The 13,793-nt window shown below is 41.2% G+C and overlaps 1 protein-coding gene across 6 annotated transcripts in view; it reads left to right on the top strand.

Moving 5' to 3' along the window:
* The window catches only part of prdm16 (PR domain containing 16), a 179,804-nt gene that overhangs the window by 84,526 nt on the left and 81,485 nt on the right, over window positions 1–13,793 (top strand). For 5 of the 6 annotated variants that reach the window (XM_069140955.1, XM_069140954.1, XM_069140952.1 and 2 more), the window contains exon 3: window positions 10,803–10,853. In XM_069140955.1, the coding sequence (XP_068997056.1) occupies window positions 10,803–10,853 (51 nt within the window). The remainder of the gene's footprint in view (window positions 1–10,802; window positions 10,854–13,793) is intronic. The other variant, XM_069140951.1, reaches the window with a different exon arrangement.

The following is a 13,793-nucleotide window of genomic DNA, read 5'->3' as shown; positions in this document are numbered from 1 at the left end:
AGTCCCTCATTCACTTGAGGCCCATCAGCGGCCACAGTCTTTATCTTGCCCAGGGCAACCCTGTGATAACACTGTTAACAACAGTAATGTGCGGCGCGAAGGAGCCACTGAAGCTGCCACTGTCAGGGTGTGTAAGTGAGGTCAAGGGCTTTTAACATCGAGTGACGTCGCACCAAATCCACTCCAGCTCCACTTTATGCTCATCATACTCCCATGCAATGCGGCTCCTCTTTTCTCTGTTCCATCTCCTGTCCATCTTTTTAGTTTTCTAGCTTCTTTCCCTTGTTCTCTGCTTTCCAATGTTAACACTGTGGGGAAAGGAAGAAAAAAAAAAAACCCTGGCGTAGCTGGGCGGGACTGAACGGAGCCTTCTCTCTCCGCTTGCCTTTAGGGAAAACACTGGTGTTATTTTAGAAATCACACTGTTAAAGATTAATGTGGGCCTGGAGGAGTGTGTCATCGTTCCTTAACGACAGCACCGAGACATTGAATAAAGCCGGCACTGTGCTCCGTCCCTCAGCCCAAGGACAGATAAGTTTCCTCTCACCAAGCTCACCCCCTGCTCTCCCTCCTCCTTTGTCCAATAACTCTCCCGAAGTCATCGCTTTCAACTGCAAGCTCCAAAGTGAGCAAAAATTTAATGAGTGAATCGGTCCAAAATCGGTTTCTTCCCTCCTCTTTGTTTGGTCTTTTTCGGTATTCTGTTATTGAAATGGATCAAAACATGGGTGAAGAGCCACTGGCTTTGCAGATATAAAAAAAAACTAAAAAACTAAAAATGGGGTCAGCAAGGTATTTGCAAACATTTTCCATGCTTATTACTCCAGTTAGATGACTAATGGAAAGTCCCAGCTCCAACTTGTGACCATGCGTATCCCCCAATAAAGTCATTTGTCATCATCCCGTGGACAGGCCAGACAGACAGACAGCTATAAACCAGGGTTCAGAGATCGAAATGGCGCATCCTATCATGCCTTTGTTACTCTACTCTATCAGCCGGGATGATGATGACAGCTCTAGATTAAAAAAAATAAAACTGGTATCACAGACACCAATGGAGATAATAATAATACGAGTTTTCAACAGCGGATGATGCCAGTGATAAAGACCTGTGAGGTTTGATGAGTCTCAAGTCTGAGGTGTGCGAGTGGGACTTAGTATCCGTTGGTGAAGGTTTTTGCTGATAACAGAAGCACTCGATAAGCCGGGGAACATCAATCTTAGTGACAGAGATAGTCTCTGCTTTACACTAATAGGGTTGTAAAAGGCCTTCACCTTATATGGCCCAGCTAATAAACTCATTTGTGATGAGCCCGAAGGTCAACTGAATGGATATTCATATTCACCTGCTTATTAGAGGTGGGTTCTCTCTTTGACAAAGAGTATCTGTCAGTCTTGTGATGGAGTGCTCAAAAGTGTTGTGACGTAACCGTTTTTGTTTTCTACGTTGTATCATCTGAGCAATTGAACTTTGGACATGACATGATGTATCTGTCAGATATTAAAATTCTACTTGGCAGTGTACCCGCACCACAAAGTCCACTGTTATACATTCAGGGATAAGCAGCAGCATCATATCATTGCTTTTGCAACATCGTTACCACACATTCTCAGAAGTTTCAGACCATCCCTGAAATGATCAAAGTCAGAGACACTTCATCTTGGGTTTTGATGGCAAAAACATCAGACAATGGCCTTTGTACAAGGGAGTGGGACTGCTACATTATCTCCACTCAATTATATCTTTTCCGAAGAGTCATCAAGGCCAAACCATAAAGACCGAAACTCTGAAGATGTAACTGTATCATTGTCAAGCGGTGGTCGCCGACATTTCTTACTGCCTGTTTTTACCAGCCTTTGCTGTTTTCAGCCCAGACACACACAGACTTGAAGCCAGCTGAGGAAACAGGACCGTAGTGAATCATGCTATTACAATGTTCTGGGACGTTGTAGCCATCTAATCAATTTCATTAGCTGCATAAATCATGACAGCTTGACATTTATTGTGGAGGTGATGGGTTGATCCTGTGGACTTGGAGACAGCTCTCGTGGTGATAAATGTTGCTATCTCTTGAGAGCAAGGATAAACAGAGTACAGAAAGACAGAGAGAGAAAAAAAAAAATGGACAACGGAGCACAAGAGCCCCGAAGAGGTTGCTGCGCAGCAGAAAAATTTGAGCGAGTGAATCGATGAGTGCAGAATGGTGGATGATTCATTTGCCCAGTGGGTTTAATCTATCATCTCTTAATGTGACCTTGGTCTTTCAAAATGTCTCGGCTCTTCAATTTTGGACATTTTTCCTCATCTTTAATTTCTGAATTTTGTCGTTGCAGATTACGGGGATTGTCAAGTGTGGCATTTTCAAAACTCCTTGTTAACAATTAATCTGGCGAGGAGACTGTATTGTCCATTATTCAGTTGTTATAGAGAATCTGTAGAAGTTCTAATACCATTATTTGGAACATATTTCATTGTTCATTTACTTAATGGCTGGTAGAATATCAGAATCTGAAAACGTCCAGTCATCATGATTTAGAGGTCATTATATGCATTTGGCAATCAAGTCTGTTGTCTTGGTTCTTTTTTTTTCTTTGTATAAGCTCTATGCAAAATCTCTGGCCACCATAGTAAAAGAATCCATTTATAGGCAATATCTCCAGACAGTATCTTTTGGCTGTAGCAATTAACTGCTCTGGCCTTTATACATTTCCACCGTGTAAATAATCTGATCGGCAACCAAAGAAAATCACAAGGATAAGGAGCGCACTAGTTACAGTCCATTTGTTATACACAAATGTTTTTTGTGCTTAATCTTCACATCATACTCAAAATAATACACACACTAATAGCTGCCATTAGAGCTATTAAGCTGCCTTTATTATTTTTGGTGTTTATATTGCGTGCGTGCTTCAGTCGGTGGTAATTGCATTTGAATTCATCCAGAAGTTTTTGATTTAAGCTTTTGACTTGACTTGCTGTTGGCATTAATCATGTAAATCACCATCACTCTTTTTATTTCTACAGTGGATCTGTTTCTATACAATAAAGAATGCAGTGTTGCAGTGTATCTCAGTCACTTTTATAACGTTTGCTGTCAAGTGTGTTGGCACCATAAAAGCAACTAAAAACACAGACTACTCATCGAACAAAGAATGTCTTATGAACACTTGGATCTGTTTACTCTTTCCTCACACCACACACGCTACACCATTCACTTCTTTCCCACTGATGACCTAACATCTAAGCTCCATGTCTTCCTTGTAAACACAGAGGCCATACAAGTACAATAAACTCATTGAGAGAGTGAAGACAGGCTAAAGAACATGGATCGTGATACTACAGTGTACAGAAGACACAGGACCTGTGGGAGATGTTTGATAATTGATCTGCATAACAGTTACTGCTGTAAGTATGTAACAGCTCAATCATTTGTCACTGTTTGGTGCATCAGATCATACTCATATTTCCAAAGAACCCTGCTGCACACAAACAAACACATATTCAGACCCTTGAGCAGGAAATCCACGGTTAGGCCCTGTTTGTTTATCTGCTGGAGAAATCTCATCAGCGAGTCACTCGGCGTGGCTTTGGCCTTCTCAAGCATCATCATAATCATCGTGTGCAGGGCTTGACCTCGGTATAAACCCTCGAAGCCCCGAAGAAAGCCACTGCTTGTCCCAGGCACCAAACCATGTATACATGCACTTAGCCTCCAAGTCACTAGAGACTTTTCACTTCTATGTTTGGGCCTGCGCCCAAGCCCCTTCTATATATGTGTGTGAGCGTGTGTGTTTTTGTGTGTAATCCAAAAAATGCAGAAAAGCCGCAGCATGGATTTGCAGGGGGACGCCTGACCGACAAACAAACAGCACATACAGATACTTACATACAGACATAAAAATATGAACTCTTTCAAGCTAAATATCTTATCCTTTTCCCTCATTTCCTTCGTTCTAGTCTCTAACATCTGTCCCCATACAAACTTCCTATTTGAGCAAACCTTTCCTTTCCTACATATATTGGATTTGAAGTAAGAGAGAGAGGAGGAACGAAAAGCTACCAAACCCCCTCTGTTTACATTGAAATATGCAAACGGTGTAAATATTTAGCCAGACCCCAATAAACTATATGCAATTTACTTGCCAGTTGTCAGTCGTCACATGACAATATCTCAGGGGTTGCTGTCCAGAAAAGCTCTGATGCGATGAGAGATCCCCCTCTCTGTGTTTCTGTGTCCTTCTCTACCTACTAAAAGGAATTCCTGGTTTGAATTAGGGATTCATATTGGCACTAGACGGAGGGACAGACAGTGTGGTCTCGTATAATGTTTCCAAATACACAAATTCAGTTTGCAAGGGGAAATGGAGATATGAAACATATGACATTGTTGAGCTGAAAAGGCAATATCAGATTTATGCAGTGCATAAATGTAAACATTCATATATGCATTGGCTGCGTAGGCATCTCACTCAGCTGAGGTATGTGAAATGAAAAGTATCTGTGGCATGACCTTTGATTCAATCTATATGCCCTCAAGTCAAGACCTTAAATCTTACTCCCACAACCTCCTGCTTGCTAAGAGGCCATATGTGTCACGGAGAGAATAGGAGATCATTAGAAATAAAGCAATATTATTTTTCTTCCTGCTGCCACATGTCGATAAACTGCAACCTTTATCAAAATGAAGAGGAAAGACGTGATATATCATTATCTGAAAGGCACGCCGCAGCAGCTGCCGATGCTGTGTAGGCAATCCTCTTAGGCCAAAAGGTAGGGTTATTTATTGGGTCCCAACCCTACGGCTGTCACAGCATCTGCTAGCTGAAGATCTATTGGCACACCCCTATTCACTTATGATTATTACTGATCATCTGCCCAAATGACTTATCAATAAAGCAGAGGCCAAGCAGATAATTTATCTGTATGCCTCTGTCGATATCAAGTTCAGAATCAGCGGCCTTAAAAGGATAAGGGGCCTTGGACATCAGGTGATGGATGGTCATACAAGGCTCCCATGAAAATATGACCCTTTTAATGAATTTGCTAAATCCTGCTCTCTTCACCCTCCCCTTTGCATTCCTCTGACTCTCTTTTTCATAAAAGTCAGCTTCTTTCTCAACATTTGTTTGCTGCAGAAACAAAAACGTTTAACTCTGCGATTGTCAGATGTATGAATGCAAATATTTGATCCGCTCATTTGTACCAACTGTATGACATCTGGACTGCATGTCTATGCAAGCACTGTGAATCATACAGGACACTGAAATGATAGAAAAGCCTGTCCGGGGTCACTGTAAACACTGCAAAGACATTTCACTGTGGCATTTTCTTCATAAATCACACAAAGACTCTCAGGACGTACAGGGTCAAAGCTCGTTCGGTAAATATCAGCCACTTGTATTTGTCAAGTGGCCGTGACTTTCCAGAGTCGCACAATAGTTCTGAGTGTTTGCCTTCCAAATCTAACCTTTGTGCACTAATCTCTATCTCACCAACAGTTCTCAGTTCCGTCACGGGCCGCACCCTGACCCATCTGGATGTAGGGTTGGGTAACAGAGTTAGCTTTGGCGCTGTGTAATAAGTATCGTGCAAATCTGATCTGCCCCCGTTTCTTTTAGAAAATGCACTCCGTTGGCATCGATTTGACCATTTTACCTATGAATTTTCTTATAGTAAGCTTCCCAGCAAATTGTAACAAGTAACCTGTGATCAAATTAAATAATAATTGTGTGCGTCAACCGTGAGAGAAAAAGATCAGGTGCAAGAGAGTGAAAGTTTCCTATCAGCAGTACCCTTGATGTTTGCCTTGGCCAAAGCCCCTCAAGTCTGCTATTTATTAAAGTTATCATAAATATAATATATCTGATGGACGCCCAGCTTCCTGGTATTTAGCAGCGCAACTTTTTACCCTGTTTCCTCTTCTCCCGCCTTAGTCTTCCCACTTCCCTGCTTAAGCTCTGCGAGCAACCTCATTGTTGAGGCATGTTTTTAAGAAGTCATAGCCCTGGTCTTGTTTTGGGTCAGCTGTCAAAGCCCGTATCTCTGGGAAGTCCCGAAATAGCCGCATTTTTACACCCTTTTAAAGGACAAGCCAGAGAAAAGACTTGGAAGGACAAGCAGGCACTATCTGACTTGATGCTAAAAAGCAGACAGAATCAGACACGTATCCAGTCAAGCCGTCTCTCACAGGAAAAAGTAAAAGGTTTGTTATCAGGGATTTGAAATGATAGCATGAGACTTTGGAGAAAAACACTGCAGGCTTGCTATCCCCACCTCTTTTTCTTCCTTTTTTGGGTTGCGTCTTTTCATTGATTGTCAAGTGTTCCAATCAGATTTACCAGTATCTGGGAGTCAGAGTAGTCAGATCCATTTGTTGAGATCATGTTTGACATGATGGTTAGATCCTATTTTAAAGGCTCCAGAAATGAGAAACAGAATCTCCCCTTTCATTTTTTTCTCCCTTTTTTTTCCCCTTTCGCTCTTCGACACAAATACACTTCGCCTGCAGTTTATTATTCAACACGACCCACAATGAAAGACCGCTTCCTCTCCCATCTATACATCCAAAAGATCAATAACCCATCCGGGGCATCGCCACCACAATGAAGTCCTGTCAACGTGCCAAGAAGCTGCAAAAGTTCCCAATAAATGCGTAGCAAAACTTTCAATTTGTGGCTTTCTTGGTGTGGCTCTTGCAGCCAATGGGTTGTCAGTCAGGGACCTGGTTCAAAAAGCCCTGAGGTTTGTTTGCTGCTGTTTCTTTTTGGAAACTTGTGGCTTTGTGACATCCGCAGCCATCCTTTGGGCTGTGTTGCCGTATTGCCTCATATTATCCAGAGTTGAGGGGAATTGTTTTTGGCAACAGAATGCTAACATTTTCCTACGGCGCAAACCTCCAAGTGGGGCCCTCTTCTCATCACGCCTGTGGACGATGATGAGCAAGTTTTGTAAGGTCCTCCTCGACTGTGGTCGCCATGGCTACCCACTCAGTCTTCTCATTGGTGAATCGTGTGACTCGAAGTGTACTGTACAAGTCAATCTTTCTAGGATTGACTTCAGCTGTGCATGCGAACCCACCACATGTGCTTTACTGGCCCTGTGGAGGGACCCCTCTTGGGGCATGTCTGCTGTTTTTTCATATTAAATGAGGTCTGGAAATGAACTGAGAGGGATTCTGCTCTGTCATGTGTTTTAGGCTGTGACAGATCTTGTAAAAACAATGAGGCAGTCCACTCACTGAGAGTGTCTCCCCACGCCATGTTTTCTTTTGTCCACTCTGGTCATCACGGCATGTCAATAGCAATGGTGCGAAAGTGGTGCTGAAAAACTCCTGACTCTGTCCAATAACAAAGGCTCTGCTATGAAACACTAATAATGGTGGGGTTTTCCCTCCCGCCTAGGGTGAAAGCACACACCACAGACAGGGTGAGATACACACACACACACACACACACACACACACACACACACACACACACACACACAAACACACAGTTACGTATAGTCCTAATGAGGGTCTGGACAGCTCGGGGTGGAAGGATTCTGCAGGTGGCTGCACTTTCATCAAGCCACGACTGGATTTGTTTATGTTTGAGGTCATATGGGCCAGAGAGAGAAGTTTGTGTGCCTAGACACACATTTACACACTCTTTCTAATTACCCTCACTTCAGTGTTTTCTCTTTTCCATAAGACATATTGACATGTCAGCATACAGCAGGCGAGATACAGAACAAATGGAGAATTTTACCTCTCTCTGTGTAGTGGAAAGTTTATCCCTTTCAACATAGGCCAGTCTGTATTTGGAGCTGTCTCACCAACCCAGAGTAAAAGTCACTTTGAGATGACGGTGACACGTGCAATAAATCATAGCTCCGCCAGTCAGTGGCCAATCACATTTTCCTTCCCTAATTAATAGCTTATTTATTTGTTTGGCGGGGTCCTGCTGCAAGGCTATAATATTCTGTGTGTGTGTGTGTGTGTGTGTGTGTGTGTGTGTGTGTGTCAGTCAGTCAGTGTATATGTGTGAGTCAGTGTGCGCATGCAGTATGCCAGTGCTGAAAGAGCATCTCCACCTGCCTTTGTGTTAAAGTTATTGTCATCATTATACAAGCCCTTGCTTTTCACCACAGAAAATCGCCAATCTTTAAATTGTACGTTCAGCAAAAAGAAAAGAATTGGATCCCTTTTCAATGGAAAAACAATCTAGATAAGAAATGTGTAGAGTTCAAAGGCAGGAAGCTTCATAATTAGTAGATTTCTGACAATTACTCAGTGTTTCTGGACTCTAAACTGAGGTTTGGACGTCAGAGCGCCCACACAGTCTCGACCCCCCACCTAAAGCTGAAAGACATTAAGGCATCAGTAAAACCACTCATGTCTGCTTGCATGTCTTCTGGAGTTTTAGGTTACTCTTGCACAATTTGATACACACACATATTTACACTTGGCATGTAGCTGAGCAGAGCAGGGGGAAAGTCCAGAAATTGTCCTATAGTTGTTGAACGCCTGGTAGCATTTTAGATGACCCAGCCAAGCTGTTCGTTTTGTAAACTGTTGCAGCTGGTTTGATGCATTACAAGAAACGGGAAGGCCTCCTCTACCCCCTCACCCCCTCTCTACACACTCTCTAGTTCAATCTCAGTTGTCTTCCCTTGTTTAAAGTTCACAACTATGTGTTTTTTTACTTGCCGAGCAGACACATTAACCTAATTTTTCTTTCTTTCTGGTCAATATCAACCTGAAAACAGTTCAACCAGTTATTACGTTGAAGGACTAAACTGCGTATACTATGAAAGAAATAAACAGCAAACAGAGAGAAATAATTTACAATGTCTGTTTTTTTTGGTCATTTTGTAATCTTGTAATCCTCTTTCATACACCCTCACAAGACTCTGTACAAATGCAGAAATCCTTAGCTCTTAATAAATTAATCTCTGTGCAACAACTAAACAGCCATTTTAAACACATCACTTATGCTCATTTTTCAGCTGTTTAGTTATCTTACTATCAGGTGTTTTTCTTCCCTATACACTTGTAATATGATCTTTTCATTTGGCATCATGAACAGACACTATGACATACTGTAAATGTTCAAAAATGGTCAGGAACGGCCATCAAAAACAGAAAAACTACTATAGACCAGTGTTTTGTTTGTTTGTTCATTTGTTCCTTCATCAGTGATGCATGATAAATGTGCTTAACAAATCAACACGAACATTGAAACTTTCATCACGTACTGCAATCTGTTTACACTCTTTGAGTGGGAACAGGGGAGCTTCAGTTACAAGTGAAAAGACAGAAAAAGCCGATTAGATAAGATGTTTACTGTTGCTTTGTTTGAAGCTCATTTCAGGAACAGGATGCGTCTGTAAAGGTTTAGATGATGTGTACAGTAAGTAGGTTGAGAACACTGTTGTAAGTATCTGTGGTGTAATTACTACCATTTGGCGAGGCTTGGAAATACATCCCTTGACAGCTTAATGTTGGAAACCGTGGAGTACAGCACATCCGTGTGCACATTGCCCATATGGTTCACTGTTCAGTGAGAGGAGGGAAAGAAGAGGAGAGAATAAACTTCTGTGTGCCACTATGTTTTCAGATAATACTTTTTACTACATTACAGAGGAATGAATACCTTAATCTAGAGGAACATATGAGTGGGCACGAACTAATGCTCACACACACGATTCATAATCACATCCTGTGAATTGAGGCCTTTTATAGAAAGGTGCATAAAAGAAGCTGCTGTGTGCCAGAATTCAAAGAATAGCCCCACAGTTTCTATGGGAGATTCCTCAGCAGATAAATGTCTCTTTCCAAATCGCAGTTGGCCACATTGGTTAAGGAAATACAAACTTTAATATGTCAGCTCTAATATAAAGGCAGCCAGTCTTGCCACAACGCCCAAACAACACACCTCCTGTTAAAGGGCAGATGGGGAGGATAGGGAGCAGGAAAAGGAAAGCTCAGATATGCCGTGTGTCTGTGCTCGAGGAAGTTTTATAGGCCTAATTTCACCTGAACTCAGTAAAGTAGTATGCTGATCCCCCCCCACCCCATCTGAAACTGCTGTGAAAACAGTCTGCATCACTTCTTTGATCCTCCTTTGCCATCAATGGGCTTCAGAAAGAGACAGACAGACGAAGAGGACTCCTGGTTACCATTCTGCCTGAAATGCCCTCTCATTGCAGCAGAGCAGCCCCATCTCTTCATCATTCCCCCACTTCCTTCATTTCCTCTGGTAGACACTGGGAGCATTCTACCACCCATCTGCTCCCAGTAAATATTGCTTGAAGGCTTAATTATACACACATTCACTGAACACACACACACACACACACACACACACACACACACACACACACACACACACACACATACATTCTCAGTGAAATTTCCTGCAATGCTGAAGCGGAGAATTAACGTCAAATGTGGGGCATTCATTCATCAGAGTGTGTGTGTGTGTGTAGTGTTATGTTTGCCTCTGTGTATGTTTTTGTGACCTCTCAGTCCATTATTATATCCCTCTGGTCACATTTGTAGCCCAGAGGGTCTGTGTGATGAACTGTGAACACCCTGTGCTCCTGTCATCAAGCAGTGATGGTCACAACCGACGGCTGAGGCCCTTATGGCGTGCTGGAATCAATATTTTCTTTTAATGCTTTAATAAAGAGATCTTCTTCTCAATCAAAATCAAATATTGTTGCTGTTTTTATTCTATTTAGCTCATCACTTTTGAATAATGAAATAGTTTTGGTCCCATAAATCACTTTAAAAATGTATGTGTTTGTTTTTTCTCAGCAGATGATGAATGACCATGAAGATGACTCCCCTGACAGCTGCCTCAAAAAGGTAGGATCGTTATATCTCCTTATACTTTACAAATCTTGCGTCTGTACCTCTGTCAAGGACTTCTATTCGTTGGTATGTTTGAAGGATCTAAAAAGGCTTCTTATACAGTAAATTCATACATGGACCTCTTGTTGCAGTTTGATTTGAGGACTACTGCGTGCATCTCTTATTTACCTGATAAACAAACGTATAAAAGTGTCTTAAACTGGCTCACATGATTTGATCAGATTTAGACCTATTGGTGCTTAAACATCAGTTTGGCGAACTGTAAAAGTTTCCTTTGTTTTGTGCACTTTTTGAATAGCCATATCGGAGTAAAGGATTATATTGATTCATATTAACGTAGCTGAGCGCTCTATAAAAGCTACACGTGATGAAAATCAGAGATTAAAAGCTTAAATTAATAAATACTTTTACACTCTATTCATAAGGAAGTGTTTCAATAACTAATAAGCCTTTATTATTAAACAGGACTAACAGACAATGACCTGCAATTTAGCAAAACCCTCTCTTCACTCAGACAAAAACCCTGATGCTCAAACACTCACTGTGACCGATACGTCTCATTGACCAGTCACTGACCACTTTATGAGGTGATAAATTTATTGAGGAGGCTGGGCAGTTTGTTTTTACGGCCAGTGTCACCGGGTCAAGGCACAACAGCAAGAGAGTTCATGTCCATCTAATGGTCCATGAAAGAACAATGGCTGCTACAGGGGGCACACTCTTTCTGAGAATGACTGAAGCCATGCATGCATAGCTCCAACTCAAGTCAATGACAGGGAAGCTGAAATCAGTGGTTTACAATGGGTCAGCAATAAGTTAAACAATGTTTTTATCAGATTTTAGTTTTAAAGGAGCAATGCATATTTACAGGATGACACCAAAAAAAGCAGAATCCACTGTTGACATTGTATGTTTTAATGTAAAAACTGGACAGGTAAACATTTGTTTACAACATGTGAACTGAATGAAAAACATTGGTCGTGTCATGTGAGTGAGGTATTGTGGATGTTGCCAACTCATCAGGGAGTTCAGAACAAAGATTTAAACTTTTATTGTATCTTATCTTACATGACAGGACAGTCAAAACATCAGCAGCAGAACTATTGCAGGACTACTTTTCAACACAAAATCCATCTCCCTTTAATAAAAGCAGTCTGCAAGAGGAGAGTGCATGGGTGCACTACAGAGATGTCTTGTGAGCAACTATAGCAAAGATGTATTTCACCATAATTTCTTTTGGTGTAATTTACAATTCTGACCAACTTGGTTCTTAGAAAAACAAAGATGACTTAAATATACTCATTTGCATTTCAGGTCAAGGGTCTTGTTGCTGGGCTTTCTATAAACAGACAGGCAGGGATGTATATCACAGACTGCTTGGTTGATTTGAAATCCTACATTAGTCAATGAGCTTATTTTAAGAGTTGACCGCAGGTGGTTTGGGCTGCTCCGTTTTCCCCACATGTTCGTACAATGTGGAAAAACCTATTTGGTTTTACAAACTACCTAATCACCCTCCACACAAGACACTCAGTAGTATGCCTACCTACAGTATATAAAATTCAAACACACACACACACACACACACACACACACGTGAAAAAAACATGCTGGCCACATCTCATTATGCAGAGTGTGAGTTGCGGTGGGCCCTCATCGGGCGGTGGCAGACCACATGCCTGTTATGAATATGAATGAAATTATGCATGAGCCATTCCTTATGACATGACTCATTCATCCGCATGTAGTCACACACAAACACACATACACACACACAGGCACCCACAAAAACTTTGACTTCTCCTCCCTCCACCATGTCATTACCATTGCTATGCTTGATTAAGGCAGAATGTTAATTGAGTTGCAGCTTGTGAATAAACCAGTTCATTGCTGAAAGGTGTGTTTGCATAACTTGTGTTATTAGTTGTCGTTTGTTGCAGTGCTTTACATTACAGTAAACAGAGCTGGTGTTGTGTTTATATATGTTCCATAAATTATATATACAGAAAAATATGCTACTACCATTAGCAATATTGAGTCTTAACTATATTTTACCTGCTGCACTCAGATTAATTTGTATAGGTTGTCAGCTTCTGTTCAAAATGGGCTGAGCATGGATGGATGGATGAGATCACAACGGGGCTTAGTTTTGGCCCCTTGTATGTACTTATAGTAATTGTATGTGAACTCCATATGAAGTAATAATAATTCAAATTCAGCATGTTAAGATGAACAAAATGAAAAAGTTAAAACCAGTTCCACTAAATATAGGAAATGAAATGAAATAGCAACAGAAATAAAAAAGTCAATTTAAATAAAGTAAGAAAAATAATAACATCAGGATGTGCTCTCTGATTAAATTATGTAATCATAGATTTATTATGGAAGTACATACAGTTTCATGTTCAAATTGATTGTAAACACAGGTTCACTATTTGACTTTGTCAGTGTGAGCAAAGTGTAAATGCACTGTTAGAGTCAGGGATAAAGCTGCGGATAAAAAGGAAGCAAAAATATTTTTGTAGCTTCTCCAGCCCACTTACTTAAAGCTGCCCAGAGCTGCCCTTACAGCTATATATATATATATGTGTGTGTGTGTGTGTGTGTGTGTGTGTGTGTGTGTGTGTGTGTGTGTGTGCATGTAGAGTACATGTATAATGTGTATGTGTGGAATTTAAGGCTTGGGATTCATATCCTGTGCTTGCTGAGCCGTTTGGAAGTCACATGCATCTTCACACCACAAACATAGATAGAAAATAAAAAGATCTGTTATCTGCTATTCGAATCCCTTCTCTGCTTACTTGCTCCATCTTCTTCCACTCGTTTCATCCCTCTCTCATTCTCAGCAGACAGGATAGTGTTGTTGGAGCTATAGATTACTATCAGTGGCTATTGGTGATAGGATCAGGGATTGTTTGCTTTGGTCCTGTCTGG

Source organism: Embiotoca jacksoni, unplaced genomic scaffold (genome assembly GCF_022577435.1).
Source record: "Embiotoca jacksoni isolate LCO1_2020_lvr unplaced genomic scaffold, fEmbJac1.0.p SCAF_9, whole genome shotgun sequence".
Taxonomy (NCBI): Eukaryota; Metazoa; Chordata; class Actinopteri; family Embiotocidae; genus Embiotoca; species Embiotoca jacksoni.
This window is presented reverse-complemented; position numbering and strand designations above follow the sequence as displayed.